The 16,317-nt window shown below is 39.7% G+C and overlaps 1 protein-coding gene across 4 annotated transcripts in view; it reads right to left on the reverse strand.

Moving 5' to 3' along the window:
• Positions 1–5,129: 5,129 nt before the first annotated feature.
• SPATS2L (spermatogenesis associated serine rich 2 like) overlaps positions 5,130–16,317 on the reverse strand; it is an 84,103-nt gene continuing 72,915 nt past the window's right edge. For all 4 annotated transcript variants that reach the window (XM_061456660.1, XM_061456651.1, XM_061456640.1 and 1 more), the window contains 5 exons: positions 14,722–14,780; positions 11,277–11,386; positions 9,893–9,995; positions 7,746–7,966; positions 5,130–6,567 (listed from right to left, as the gene is read on the reverse strand). In XM_061456660.1, the coding sequence (XP_061312644.1) occupies positions 6,169–6,567; positions 7,746–7,966; positions 9,893–9,995; positions 11,277–11,386; positions 14,722–14,780 (892 nt within the window). In that variant the 3' untranslated portion in view covers positions 5,130–6,168. The remainder of the gene's footprint in view (positions 6,568–7,745; positions 7,967–9,892; positions 9,996–11,276; positions 11,387–14,721; positions 14,781–16,317) is intronic.

Consider the following 16,317-nt stretch of genomic DNA (forward strand, 5'->3'; position numbering starts at 1 on the left):
TGCAGTCGTATGTTTCAGTATCTCACATTTGTATTTGTTAGGTTGTACTAGTACAACTGACCTTCTGAAGAGTGTATTTGCACAGCATAAAAGATCTCTTTATTAACTTCAACCACAGTTAACATTGAGTCGATTTCCTTAATTTGTATCTTTAAAGTGGGGAAAAATAGGTAACAATAGCTTTCATTAGGAACAAGTTTGCCACAAGTGTGCAACATACTGAGTACTGGGAAGATTCCAGAAATTGAATGCGTTTGCTGGTATTTTCCACAAGGATAAGTCACAGTATTATTAACAGCAATGAAAGGGACCGCCTTGGCTTGTGTTCCATGAGAAAATTCAGGCAGGTAAGAAGCATGCCTAGGGAGCAACAAGACATTTTTTCCCATGAACCTGAGGCATACACGTGCTACTGTCCCGATGTGGTATGATCTGCTACTGGGCTGAGGCTGCTGCAGGCAGCTGGTGCAGCCTTCACATTTTATATTGCACCAGTGCGGGGTGTGTTTTCTGCAGCTGCAGGGAAGCTCACGGGTCTGAGTTACAGCTGGCCTTCCCCTGTCCTTTCAAATGAGGAGGGGACAACCTCCACTTCTGTGCAGCAAAGCCATTAATAGAGGTGCCCTGCTTTGAAGAAGGACCCCTCCTTCCCCCAGAGAAAAACAGAGGAGACCACCTGGTGCCAGGGTGAATTCTGAGTAATGACACTGAAGAGTTGCTGTATGTGTCTATCAGCAGAGGAAAACTGAATTCAGCTTGATGATTTTAAAAAGCCCTTTTAGTTGTTTAAATTGTGAAAGAAACCTTGGCTTTGTTTTGCGCCCCTCCTCACTTACAGCTGGGTGCTCGTGTTTTTTGTTGCTTTTGCTACTGCATTTGCTTTTCCAGCCCAGTAAATACAGCTGTCCCTGCACACTGAGAAGTCCTATGACATTGCCAAAATGCCACATTCTTAACATTCCTGAGACTAGTACAGTTACAGAAGAATTCTTTAAACATTTTATTTTCTAGATCATTTTGAAGCCATTTTCAGGCTTTTGTCCTAACCACAAGGACTTGAAACATCATTTGCAAAAGTAAAAGTACCAAACTTTTATGTACTAACATAGATTTAAGGAGACGCTTTGTCATAAAGAGAAGTCACTGCAAAGGTGCACAGCATTGTGCTTTTCTGCTATCAGTGTGTATACTGGAGACCAGCTTACCTTTAGAATCTTTAAGCTAGTGCTTTTTTCTTATAAAATAAACCTAATGAGCACCAATCTCAAGGCTCTTCCTATCCCAACAAAATAAGGTTTCACTGAAGGACAAGGCAAAAATTATGGAAAGATACTAACATAATGTAATGTCCTATTCTTTGAGCATGCAGTTCATCACTGATGTCAAGTTTGTGATACTTGTTTTTCATAATAATCTGATCAAAAAGCAGTTTTTAATACCTTTTGTGGGACTTCCACTTCACTACTTATTGAATAGCTGAGCACTATACCATGCATCTTTAACTCTTTTCTACAATGCTTCCTTAAGCAGATCTCCCTCCTCTTCAACTTTTGATGAATTTAGAAGGCTTCTATAAACACAGAATTATTGAATCACGTAGGTTGGACAAGACCCGTAAGATCACTGGGTTCAACCAGCACTAAAGCTCACAAAGATCATCAAAGCCAGTATCATGCTACATCTCGCAAAAAGTATGGAATTTTGCATGTGTACAAGACAAAAAAGCTTTGAGACTAATCCTACAGGACTTCCCGAGTTTGCACTAGCCCAGTGGTTATTTAATTATTCTGGTAGCAGAGTATTTTTTCGGTAACATTTGCATCATTTGATTAGAATTGCTTTAATGAGTCTTCTCATTATCCTAGACATACTGGCTTATGTTTGAAAGAGAGAAAAAAAAGCAAAGAAAAAACTCACTTGACTTTCAATAGATGAAAGTGGCTGCGGTGGGGAAGCAGAGCAAGATTACTTTTTGAGAGACTTGATTTTACTTCCTTATTTTTAATTGGATGAGGTGCAAACGTGACCTTGTAACTCAGATCAGAGTAGGCCCTTTCAGTGTGTTTTTTATACCTGTGCATCTTGCCAAGTTTCTCTTAACTGATGGACTGATACGAAACAGTTTTATGACAGTTGAGCAGCATTAACCTTCGTAGTGACTTTCACTATAAAAACAGCTTTGCCCTTATCTACCCAAAGCCTTTTAAAATGTGGAAGTAAAATAGAATTACATTAAATCACTTAGATAATAAACACGTAATTCAAATCTTACTATGGCTAAAAAGAAATACTGACGTTACCCAGGAGTAAGCAGATTTCATCTACTTCTTCCCAATCCATGAAGGACAAATTCTCACATGACAGAAACAGGAGGCCAGTTGTGCCATCAGAAACTTGGGAGTGAAGCTGCCTGTTCTTTACCTGCAGTTACAGAGTCAATGTGTGGTAAAACCGTGTAAACACTCTGTGATAATAAATCCCCACAAAACCCTAGATTCATTTGGGCAACAGCTTTTAATAGAAGATGTTAAGCAGTACAAACAGTAAGGCCAATGCTACAGACCTTTGCTGCTTTCTGAGCTTTTTGGGTATCTCTTCTTACAGAATTTTCTTCATGCCAAAAAAAATCTGGCTGTTCATACCAGAATTGATCATTCTTGGCTGAAAATTACTTTTCAAATTCATGCCTCACATAATCAGCTGTGTAGTGTACCCAGAGTTTGGATCAGAATTTGGCCCTTTTCAAAGTTTCCCCCTTCCTACACACATACATACATATACCTTCACTCATTCTAGTCTCTGGTACAACATACATGATCATTTTAGTTCAGTTTTAGTAGTTTTCCATAATAGAACAGCTGTACTGTCTCAAATTTCCAGAAAGTTTCTATCCTACCCTCACGTGGGTAATTGGTAGTGGTACTGGAACTTGAGACCTCTGGATCCTGCGGTGCCTCTGCTGTAGTCACAAGTACATGAACAGGAAGGATGTCAGAAAATCTTGATGCAGCCCAGTCATTACTCACAGTAAGAACTGCCTCTTGTACAAGCTCAGCCCAGGTTCTCCCCTACAACAAGAGTGTCCATTAAAGCACTACAAGATAACGTTTCTCTTCCAGAATTACAAGGTTCTCTTTCAGAGTCACATTTTCAAACACACTGTGTGATACCTCTTTTTTGTCTTTTTTCCCAAACATGCCTAAATAACCTATCTTTTCCAAATGGCTGTTTATGTTACCTTATTTTTTCTGATTTTCCAACTGTATATCGGGTCCCTCAGTTTGCTGAGTTCTGCTCTTACTCTGAGTTTAATCTTACACAGAAGATAAACAGATCTGCTTTAAAATACTACTCTTTAAGGTGTGTTTCCACTTTTGAAAGAGCATACAAAGTGCAGTGAGAATTCCAGTGTTTGTGTTTGAGTGATGCCAAACAGCTGCATTTGCTTTGCAAATTGAGGATCTTGTTTTAAAAGACGGCTGGCTTGAAAGTCAAGCCTTGACCTGCCCTTAATTCCCTCACTGACCCCTGCACAAATCCTTGTGTTAAAAGCAGTATCACATGTAGCTAGCTGTGTAATTGGGAGATAGAGAGTTCTACTGAAGATGGGCCCAAGAGCATCCGATTAATTAGAAGTATTGTGAACAGTAAAATAAACCTCCTGGAAACTGGCAGATCTCATTCCAAGCATACAGAGACACAAGAAATGGAAAATGAAGAGATGCCATTCTGACACAGCTACACTTCAGGGCACAGCCATGGAATGCTGTTAAAACATATACTGTGATACTAACCCACACTTGAGGTGCAAGGATTACAGTGTTCCCAGAACCAGCCTGCTCCCCAGCCCACTCAAACCTACACTTGTATCTCTCAAAACAAAGTGTGTTTGTATCACAGCCTGAAGGAAAATGCTCTCTCTCACCTGTTAGTCCTGGGTCTGTCACATACTGAGCCTCCAGTACATCAAAGGCTAGCTGGGACTGAAGAGTGCAAGGTGGTCCTGTTGTGCTATGACTAATGTTACAGATTTTATTTACTGGCAGAAGCCTGCTTGTGAGAAGCTGATTTATGGAATAAAATAACTTTCAATAATCCTGTCATTTGGAGAAGATATTAAGGAAGGAGTAAGCATCATTATTTATACATTAGATTATCTTATCTTAGGAGGGGTTAGAAGAAGAGACAGATTTCACAAATTATGCAAGGACAATGTAATAAAATTCCTGTGTAATATCTGTATAGACATTATGATTACATCTCTTAAAGTGAGGTTACAGGTCAAACTGAAGGCAGAAGATAGATTTTGAAAAGCTGCCTATCTGATGGGTGTGCATCACACAGATTCTGGAATTTCAGTTCCATGTACTCAAAACATTCAGCTTTAAAGCAGGGTAGGTAATCAACTGGGACAGAAGCAGTGCTTACAATGCTAAGAAAGCCAGTGTTTACCTATGCATGTTTATTTTTCTTTCACCAGTCTTCCAGATGAAGATGAGATATTTGCCTTTTAGGATCAGGTGGAAAACTGTATATACATATCAAGAGAAATAAAAATAATAAATTAATAAGCCCGGATAAGGAATATGCCTCACGCTACACTTTGAGACCGTTTTTCACAGGCCACAGAGGACAAATAAACCAGTCAGTCCTAAGGAAGCATGCAGTCAGCTAACAGAAATTATGCAGACAATAACCCAGGAATAAACTTTTAAAGATCACAGAATGGTTTGGGTTGGAAAGGACCTTAAACATCATGTTCTTCCAACCCTCTGCCATGGTCCACAAGTGTCCCACTCTTACTGACTTAAGTGGGAGATCCGTCCTACTGACCTTTTACACCTTTCTCATTCTGACACTCAGGCCACTAGTTCACTTAATGCCAGGTCTGGATTCTGGCACCTTACTGTGTTAAATAATAACTTGTATTAGAAGTATGTCCAGGATGGAGCGGCTCTCATGTGAGGGTTCTGTTCCATGCACTTGAGGTACTAGAATGTAGCTAAAAGCAAAAGCCTGGTCTTAATCCAAACTCATCTGAAAGCCTCTCACTGATACCAGTTGTATTAATCAAATACCGTTTGAATGAGATCACAAAGGTTAGACACTGCAAAGCAGCAAACACCAAAGCATTTTAGAAAGAAGATTTTAATTTTCTGAAGAAACAGGTTTTCTGAAATACAGAATCAGAACATTAAGACTAAGTAAGATTTTTATTTCAATAAAAAACTCAGACGGATGTAGCATCTGCTCAAATATGTACCTCCACATTCTGGTGCATGTTGCTGTAACAAATTTATTAGTCATAGCTCTCGTTATGGACAGATGGTTCCTACAGCAAAAATATAGAAAAATAATTCGGATTCAAGTCTAGAAGACCTGCAGCTTTCATATGCAAAAAAATAAATCCAACTAGTCATAGAAAAGTGGCTGATAAGGATGGAAAACAGGGTTGTGCATCTGAATAGCCATGACTATATACATTCCAAACTCAAGAAATGAGTGATTTTCCTCAGCCTCATAAAAATAGTTTGTCAATGAAAAATACCAATATGTAAGACATTTAATACAATTTATACTTGAATTTAAAGATCTCAGATTATGGAATAATAAGCTAAAATCAAATGTAGTGCTTTTTCAAATGTTCTCGTATATACCAATACTCTGTGTATACAGTGTGCATGCATGTACGTGTATACACGCACAGAAAGAAAGAGGTGTATAGAGATTTGCTGAAAAATTCTACAAGATTATCTGATTTCATTGCAGACCACAGCAGACAGACTTCCTGGGATCCTTCTAACACTGGCTTCTCTAAAACCCAATAATGTTGACTGGTATAACCACGTATCTACAACAGGTTTTCACTATTATGAATTTAATTATCAATTTATTTCTCCAATCTAGATTTCATTTTTCTAAGTAGTAAATGCTGCTTTGATAAGATTCTGTACTGTCATGAGAAAATAACTGTGAACATATTGGGGAAAGCCCTGAAAGTATGAATTAATTTTGATAATTAGTAAATAATAAAAATACCAACAAGTTTTAAGCAGCAACAGATTTTAAATGATTATATTCTGACTTATCTTCCTCACCAACAGGCAACTTGAGCAAGAAACTAAAATGGAGAGATTAGATTTCTCTGCCTGCCATCACGGTAACATTTTAAGCCACCAAAGTCACAGCTGGAACTGAAAGAACAGTGTTATCAGTAGAGACCTCCATCCTCGCAGGACATAAATTGCATTGAGACACCCTGCCAACACTGCCTTGGAAAGGCCTGTGATCTGCGGTGTCTGGTGTATGATGCTTTCGTCGGGTCTTTTCTGAATGTGTTGGATTCTCTGTGGTCCTTGTAGTTGTAGACTGCTCTTGATTTTTCATAGCTCCTTTGTTTTTTGATCTGAAGGTGTTATGCTGCTGTCTTCTGTGTTCAGACCTGGAACCACTCTTTATATTATTTTGATCTGCCTCATTACTGGCACCTTGTGACTTAAGAGATCCATTGAGCCGGATGTTTTGGTGCTGTGGGTTGAATCTTCGTCTCTGGCTAGAAGGCCCATTCTACCAAGAAAGAAATTGATAACTTTTATATTATCTGAGTCTTTCCAACAGGACAAGAAATACAGCAATCAGAGTTACCAAAAATTGCAGAATAAAATCTACAGCATAACTAGGAGAGAGGAAAACACTATACGGTTTCAATTGTTGGTAGAGCTCTCTATTTATAACACTTGAAAACTGAACTGTGAGTAACATGCTACCTCTGAGTAGCCTGGAAATATAGATGGCAGGTTCACTACTGATGCCAAATTAAAATCTGCCATGATTCAAGAGAATACAGAGAAGGGAATGAAATACTGGACATCTCAACAGCAAGCAGCTAAGAAGCATTGAAGAACTTAATGCTGTTTTTTTCCAAAACCACAAAAATACCTCTGCTAGTATTGTGTAAAAACTACAGTAAGCAGGAAGAACAGAAATTCATATGTAAATTAAAGTCAAGTTAAAAATCCACATGGTGGGAGAGATGTTCATTGTGGTACCTTGCTCAGAGGAAGATTTGATCCTTAGTGGGAGTGGCTGAATTGCTTTACTTGCATGACTGCAAAGGCAGCTGATTCCATACATGCACTGACATTATGTAATGCTCCTATGATTCCCTTCAAGCACCTACTTGAGCCTAAAATCCTTACTGGGATAAAATTCAGAGACACTTCAGTGGCAGCTTTACCTAAGCACAACAGTACAAGGACATTCTAAGGTGCTCTTATAATGAAACAGGTACCAGTATACCACAATAGCTGTATTAAAAGCTGTATTCTAAAGCTTCTGAAGTAACATGCTTTTAAAGCTGGCAGGATTCCAGTTTTGAAGCCTATCTAATAATCATGCTTTAACATTTGTCAAGCTTCAGGAATAAATGTTTCTCCATCGTAGCACACAGGGCAATTAGCAAGTATTACGGATGGGTTTTCTTTTTCACTTATTAACTGCTACGAGTCACTTCTGAAAACCAAACAGTGGTCTTTGCTGCTATGGCATTTCTGGTATTTCCACCTTGTGTGTTCACATTGCATTGAAAGTGAAGCTGGAAAATACATACTTCCATATTTTCAAAAATTAGGCATTAAATATACAAACTGCAAGCCAGTATTTGATTTTGTATTAACAACTGTCAATGCTGCCTATTTTCTGATTTTTTAAGAATAATTTGGTTTAGTTCATAACTTGTTTCTTACCTGCTTATTTGCTGGGATTCCTTGGGAAGCAGCTTCTGTAGGATTGGGAGAAAGATGACTTTGTACTTTAGGGCTGGCTGATTTATTATCAGAGTTCTTGGCATTACTAGAGAACTTCCGGGTGTGCGCATTCTGCTTGCCAGTTGTTGCATGCGAGGTCATTGAAGACAGCACCGAACTACATGGTGTTCTTGAGGAATAGTTGTTCTTTGGATGGGAAACTATAAAAAACCCAAGAATTCCATATTATCAGTTAAATATCAACATCTAAACACAAGGCTCTATTCTTACCCTGCTTACAGTTTATTTTGGTAGTACTGTTTCAGCCTTACTTTAAATAATGAAGTAAGCCAGATAACTAGTGTTGGAATTAGGCTCATTCCTCTCAAGGAGGTGGTTAACAAAGGTTCTTCTGAACCATGTATATCTATACAAACTGGAACTGAAAGCAATGTAAGCACCATCAGGAACCAGTATTGCTCACCTCTGCTCTGTACATTCCTGCTTCCCAATTCTTAGTATTTTGAGACTGCCTGTTTTTTTAGCCACTTCCATGTCTGGATGTGAAGCACGTCAAATACTACCTCTCTGCCTTTCCACAAGCTCTTCCAAGCTGCCTGCTTCTGTGCAATGGTCCCTAAGCAGTCTCAAAGAGGACTCTGAGGATACTGAAGTAGGTTCTTGATCTTAATTTGCTGTTCTGATTTTTCTGATTATGGAATTTTCCCATTTCCTTGTGGCACAGATGACAAACCAGAGGCTCACTTCACTGAGACAACTCTCGTTCTATCTAAAAGGTACTTCTATTTTTCCCCTTTTAGTACAGAGAAAAAAAAAAGATGTGGAATAATTTTAGCTACTGACATCATCTGTTAGGTTTTTTGAGGTTCTTACTTACATCAGCATCAGCTATTTCTCCCACTAGGTGTCCTCTTCAGAAAAACAATGCAACAATCTGCACAAAGAACTGAGCTTTCTGTCCTAATTTCAGTGAGGGCAGATGTCACTGAATACTACTCCTGTCTCCTGTCTAAACCAGACTGCTGCACATGGAAACCCACTTAAAAAAACTCAGGTGCTTGTCATAAAAATGTACTTTAACAGAAAAGATGTAAAAAGAAAGGGTACATCCCACCATTGGGCATAGGCCTCATTGTGTGATGCTCCAAACCGAAACATGCTTTGCACCAAGCAGCTCTTATCAAAGACATGCCAACAGCATGAGTTGCTTATCTAAGGTCACAAAGAGCAGATTACAGTTAAATTCTTCAGAAGGCCAGTGCACTATCAGTCATCTGTAAGACTGCACTGCTTCCCTGCAATAGCTGTTCTTTTGACTTTACTGACCTGATTTCAACAGGTCTGCAAACTATGCTTATGTAATGCTTTACTGAAATGAAGTATAAATAATTAACTTGCAGAATTAACTGCAGCTGGAGGTTATTTAGGAAAATAGTTCAGCGAGTTAAAAAAAAATCATCCATGGCTGTATCAACAGCAGCTGTGGTTATATTACGCAGGATAACCTTGGTAGAATTTTCAATCTCTTAAGCTTCAGGGTATGATATAAGGGTCTATGAAGTGACTGTGAACAATCAGATATATTACTGGGAAGCTTATGCCTTCCTTTGACACATCCTGAGTCACTGGCTTCAATGAGGGACAGGATACGGGGTTAGATGCATCTTCAAAGTGTTCTGCAAAAGTAATACTAACAGTCTAATGAGTTACACTGGTTATGCCTCAAGTCGACAGTTCTGCAGCTGTGCACTCACAGGACCACTGGCAGACTGTGGGATATTCTATCTTTTTTCTATTTCTAGTAACTGCTTGAAAACATTATCTCTCTTCCTGAAACTGTTTTCCTTCCGAGTAATGCCTAGAAATCTCTGACAAAGAGGGCACTGTGCACATGCAGATGGACTGACTGTGCAGCACATGTAAAGTGAGTGTAACATATTGCATTCTGAAAACTTGACTTGCGAATTATCAGCAAGATTGCTGCATCCAGACACACCATTCATGTCAGGCTTGCTGCACACACACACTGGCAGTGCACATGCCGTTATTTCTGCCAGCATTTCCTGAACAGGTATGTGGAACACTATCTTGTGAGAACTTTGGTGGGAGAAATCACCAGCACTTACTCTCTCCACAGAGCTGAATTTGGGTCTTCAGCTGTTCTGTATCACAGGAAAATCGTGCAGACCTGCCCAACTCTTCATCGTATTTCCGTTCACTCACAAAGTGCTGCAAAAATACAGACAAGTTAACAGTGATTTGCATTCTGAGCAAGACTACATGGATGGTATAGAAAACCAATCATAGAATCATAGAATGCTTTGGGCTGGAAAGGACCTTAAAAGATCATCTAGTCCAATCTGCCTGCCATCTCCACAGATACCTTCCACTACACCAAGTTGCTCAAACCCATGTCCAGCCTGGCCTTGAACAGTTCCAGGGATGGGGCAGCCACAACTTCTCTCAGCAACCTGTCCCCATGCCTCACCACCCTCACAATAAAGGGCTTCCTAATATCTAATCTAAACCTACCCTCTGTCAGCTTAAAGCCATTCCCCCTCATCTTATTCCTACATGCCCTTGTAAGAAGTCCCCTCTAGATTTGTTGTAGGCCCCCTTTAGCTATTGGAAGGCTGCTGTCAGGTCTCCCCTGAGCTTTCTCCAGGCTGAAGCCCAGCTCTCTCAGCCTGTCTCCACAGACGATGTGCTCCAGCCCTCAGATCATCTTCGTGGCCCCCTCCAGACTCGCTTGAGCAGACCCATGTCCCTCTTGTGTTGGGGGCCCCAAAAGCTGGATGTAGTACTCCAGATTGTGTCTCATAAGGGCAGAGTAGAGGGGCAGGATCATTTCCTTTGATTTGCTGGTCACGCCCCTTTTGATGCAGCCTGGGACATGGTTGGTTTCTGGGCTGCAAGTGCACACTGCCAGGTTATGTTGAGCTTTTTGTCAACCAACACTCCCAAGTACTTCTCAGGGCTGTTCTCAATCCCATCTCCATTCAGCCTGTATTTGTGTTTGGGATTGCCTAAATTCTATCTTAAGTTCACTTCAAGGCTCAGCAATCTCTTGACCCTGCCCAGTACGCAGGATCTCTTTGCAGAACCAAGTATTTTCCCATCCTTACCAAATTACATGTCTCATAGCCCAATGATGGGTGGATCACTCCCACACTTGGGAAGTGGGTCATTTCAATGGAGTATATGTGTTTGATCACTGAAGCTGATGCTAACACGTTTACTTGTTAACTGAGTCTGAGAAATGATACACAAACAGCAAAACTCTCCACTGCTACACTTACGAAGGGATAGCTTACATTTCTCTGATAGTGGCTGTACACTGCTCACAGGTGCTATGCTGCTTTAAGAAGCTATGCTTTCCCCATGTAACACTAGTTACTCACTAGTTACCCTTTGGCCCATAGCAGGAATGAATAGCATGGGCATGTCAACATGACAGCTCTTTCTTGGCATTTATGTGAAGAAATACCCAAGCAGAAGTCAATGCCTGACCTTAATTTCAGCCCTGAGTTCAGACAGTTGTGCTTCAGCCATCTGACTGGCTAGGTCTGTCAGTCTCTTCAGCTCCTCAGCTTTCTTCTGCCGAGCAGTCAGGATTTCCACTGCCAAATACCAAGAGTCAATAATTAATGCCAGGAAGGTAAAGTGCACTGTAATTCATTACTCTTTGGGCATTAACACTGTACATCACAAGTGAAATGAAAATACACATCTCCGATCTCTGACTTCAACTGGACTTCCAATATGCTGCTTGCACAGATTAAGTCAATCAGCATATTTAACTGAACTGCCTGATGGTAAAAAAAGATCTGGAAATGGGATAGTTCTCAGAAAATCAAAGTAAAACCAATCTTTCAACGTTTAGACAAACAGGGCAGAGACACGTCGTTTTGAGATTTGCAGTGCTTTATTTTTAAGCATGAGATCAAGGAGCCTTCCATGGAGACATGGAAAGCAGCATTACCTTGAGTCAACAGCCTGTTTCTGAAGACACGCTGTATTTATTTACACAGGGGCACTTCAGTTCCTCTGAAAAAAGTCTGCTCATATATAGCTGACTTGAAAATCACCTGCATTGCAATTTTGCTTTTAAGTACAGAGTATACACAGTTGCTGTTTCAACAGCAAAGCAGTATTGCAAAGGCCAACAGTCTCTATGAAAAATACTAAATATTCACTACTTCCTATCCTGTGTATTTTGTATAAGGAAAGGGTGAATAGTTGTGTTCTTTAGGAAAAGATAAATCACAAACCACAAAGCAACAGTCTACTTACATGCAGGATAATATGACATTACAATTTTTGCGGAAAATTTAATATATGCAAACTCTATTACCTACATGGTGACTTAATGTAAAAGCAACAACTGATTTTTTTGAAGGCTGCTGGGATCAGTACTTATGGCAGAGAGAAAAGACAGCATCTAAAGGTAAAATAATAACAAACAGTCTTTTGTCTAGAGCTTACGCCTATAGCCAGGGTAAGTGGTAGTTGTTGTAAACTACCCTGAGACCACAGACTCCGTTACAGCTGTGGAGACCCTGGATTCTTTGCCTTCTTTTGCCACAGATTTCCAGAGCAGACTTAGAAAGTCACCTTACTAGCTCATACTTCATAATGCCATTTTTTTAGGTGAGAAATAATGATATTTCAGAGAGAGTTTGTTTCTCAACCCATTAGCATTTACTTAATCACCTTCTTTTGAAAGTATCATAGAATCATTAATAGTTTGGGTTGGAAGGGATCTTCAGAGGTCACGTAGTCCAACCCCTCTGCAATAACCAGGGACATATTCCAACTAGATAATGTTGCTCAGAACCACATCCAGCCTGGCCTTGAATGTTTCCTGGGATGGGGCATCTACCACCTCTATGGGCAACCTATTCTAGTGCAGGCACAGGGAGACAAAGCTGTGGCTGTACAGCTGTGTGCGAGCAACCAAACCGTACGATAGAGAAGCGTGTGTCTCACAAGGCAGGGAAGGCAGAGGGTGGCTATAGTTCCTTTAGCCCTGTTGATAAATCTGTCCCTATGTTGTTACTTATGCTACCAACAGGTGTGTATCTATGTCTCTAGCTGATCCTTTAACTTCATTTTGTGGAATACAGTCTACAAGTCTGAGAAACTTTTATCAGATTAAAAGAACAGTTTATTGTTAGCTGTTTTCCCCTGTTCATTAATTTTGCTTTATTGCTTATTTTAGATAATGCTAATATTGTTTCCCCCCAAGGTCAGCATCCCCTTTGCTGAAGTGACTGCCCAAACCATACCATGTCATTTCATACTGGCACTTATCTCCACATGAGATGTCAGTCAAATACCCATTTTCTAAAAAACCCTGAAATTATCATGTTTGGAATTTTCCTAGCATTGACAGTAAGAATAATATTACCCACTGTAAAACAGTCCTCCAGTGCAGCAAAGAGATGTGAAAATAAACAATAATGTAAATCTCAGTTAGCATATTACAGTCCTAAAACAACTTTCTGCCTAAGGTTGTGAAGGCACTTTATAAGCCTACAAATCTTGAGACAGCAGAAACTACACTGTTAGACAGGTACAGGGGCCATCCAGTGTCACATGTGGAGTTGGCATGAAAGCAGGGAAACAGAACCTGCCATGTGCAAACACAGCACTTCACATGCCTGATTCTAGATACGAATTAGGTTTACTTTCCACAAAAACTACTATTATACCTGGCCAAAATTAATGAAGGGGCTCTAGGATACCATCAGCCCAGGTCAGTGGATTTCCAGAGCGTGTTTGTTCATGCAGTTAGGGATTAAATTCATGTCTGCTGATATTAATGGGAATTTTACCACTGGTTTTCCTGGGAGTGAGCAGATGCTCTGTAGCTGATTAGGGCTATCTGTTCTCTGCACATAACCAAAATGCTGCTGGTATATTTCCATCCACGACTTCTCCCGAGAATAACAGAGACCTCTAAATCCACATCTATTTATTGTTAGTACTAGAAAAGTTAGAATACAAAATTCCAAACTGAAACTATTGGCAATCTTGTACCATTTAGCTTCCACACATACACAATTGCAAGACACTTGCCTAGCAATGGCAGATTTAGATGTTTTTTAAATAAATATTTAACTAGTATACATTTGTGAGCTAAGTGAGAGGTCTAAACGCAAATGAAGCATTCAAGAATGTTACATGTATTTTTCATCCTCCTTGGAAGGGCCTTAAATTCACAAATCAATAAAAGGATTGTATGCATACACATCAGTGATATTTTCATCTGCCAGGCAAGGTATCATTCTAATAATACTTCAGTTAGTCTTTGGTTTCTTGCTTAGTACTCTCTATTGAAACACATCCCCTGGATTACAGGGCCACAAATACCATGTCTCAGATGGAGCGTAAGCCAAATCTTGTGGTATTCTGACACATGGCTCATCTTGCCTTTTCTTTCTTTTTTCCTCCCACAAACCAAAATATATCTTACCTGTGCAAAAATCAGAGACGAGGAAAGCCAAGAATCAGATCAACTCCCACAGACAGTTAAGAAAACAGGCTCCAGTAAACATCTGGGGGTTTAATTTTTATTTGTTGTTCTAATACATATGCTTGATGACTATCCCTTAAAGCTATGCAAGGTCACACAGTAACTTACTCTCTAGTAGGTTTCAGTATTCTAACTCATATATCTAATATAAGGAAACAAACAGTGATTAAGACATAGAAACAAAGTAATTGACAAACAATAGGAAAAAAAGGAGCAGTCAATAATAATAAATAATTTAAATCTAACTTCAGATGAACCTTTGATTTATCTTAATTTCATAATCCTGAAATTTTGATGCACAATCCTTATATGAAAGACACTGGAAAGCTGCTAACCAAACTTACAGACTGTGCAATTTTCTGCCAAACAAAACAAATGTTTCCATGACTATACCAAAAGTTCCCTGTGTATACTTACTGGCTTCTTCTTTAACTTTATCAATTTCTGCCATTAATGACACTTCTTTGTCTACGATGCTAGAAAATGAAAAAAAAAAAAACAAAAAACCCATAATTTAATCCATGCTAGAACTCCATCAGTATCAAAAGACATAACTACACAAAGTCTTCAGACCTTAGTTATGGGCAGTTTTGAAGTTAATATGACTTAATGAAAACTGAAGAAACAGCTAGGCAAGCTGGCTACAAGAAATTAGTGATCATCAGTGTATGCTGATTTACATAACCATCTCACTGGCCTCTCCATGTGTCTGCTCTGATGTGGAAGTCACTTGGCTTTACCTGGGCACAGCAGTTCTCAAATGACTAAACAGCCTGTTTCCTAATTAAGCTAGATATTCCATTGCAGAATATCCACCCAGGTTTATCCATCTTAACTCTTGGCACAATATTAAGAACAAAACAAAGTGAGAGCTGTGTGGAAGGAAGTTCTTCTCTTCCTTAAACAGAGATATTCTTGCAAAATATGACAGGGTAACAAGAAAATTGTGATGTAAATAAGCATTAATATGGCTCCATAATGGAGATCAGTTTTCATGCCCCCACCCGCAATTCTCTCCAGGACTGGGAAGGTGAGGTTCCACTTTTACCTGGCTTTCCCCAAGGTCTCTTGTGACTCTCCTTTCACAAATGTCTAGTGTGCAAGCACTCATAGTGCTTTTAAGCTATCAAAGTATTAAGTGATCAGTTGGGTCTACTGAGAGCAGACAGCAGGTCTGGTAAACTGTTCACATCATCAACCCAGAGACATTGTTCAATGAAACAGCACCACTGCAGAATGCGCTCCAGTGGAGAGTGCTCTGGTGTGCCACTCCATTTTCCCCTCACTGGGTTATTCTTAGTCATGTTCACGTTTAATAAACACCACCAATGCTAATGTTTATGTTTGCATAAGTGAGTAAACTCAGGCAGCTGGGGGAAAATCACAAAAAGTAGGTCAAATATCAGGAGTAAATGCCAGGCACACACTCAAGGGAAGAGTGGAGTTCTCAACCCTTGCACTAAAATAATCCTTAAACATAAGCTTTTGTACCCAGTGAAGACACTGAGTTGTATTTGAACTAGCTTTCATCAGAAGGAAGACATTACAGAAAACTCAAGAACAAAACATTTGTCCAGAATGTCCTTAGGAAAGAAAGAAGGATCCTATAGAGTTCAGTGTGCAGAAATCAAAGATAGAAGACTTACAGAAGGGAGAAGGACTGATGGGTTAACTAAACCAGGGAAAGATTAGGGAGCCTGCAGTGTGGCAAACACATGGCAGCTGACTTAACCAGAAATTAACCAGCCAGAATATCTTTGAGTGCCATGCAATTTTCCTTGAAATCTTCCCAGAAATTAACCAAGCTCGTACAGGAGGTTTGCAACAGAAGTTCTGCAAAGTTTTACCCTTGGGTTTTACCAATCAACCATGACACTTGGAGGAGGAGAGGCTACTACCTTTACCTTGCCTCCCAATAGCCAACAAGAGGGACAGAAGCAGGTTGGGCGATGGCAAAGCATGCAGCAATACAATAAAACCGAGCATAGCACATTTTTCTGTTTCATACATATA

Source organism: Pezoporus flaviventris, unplaced genomic scaffold (genome assembly GCF_033815535.1).
Source record: "Pezoporus flaviventris isolate CSIRO_AGI_PZ_B2104156 unplaced genomic scaffold, CSIRO_AGI_Pfla_v1 ptg000001l, whole genome shotgun sequence".
Lineage (NCBI taxonomy): Eukaryota > Metazoa > Chordata > Aves > Psittaciformes > Psittacidae > Pezoporus > Pezoporus flaviventris.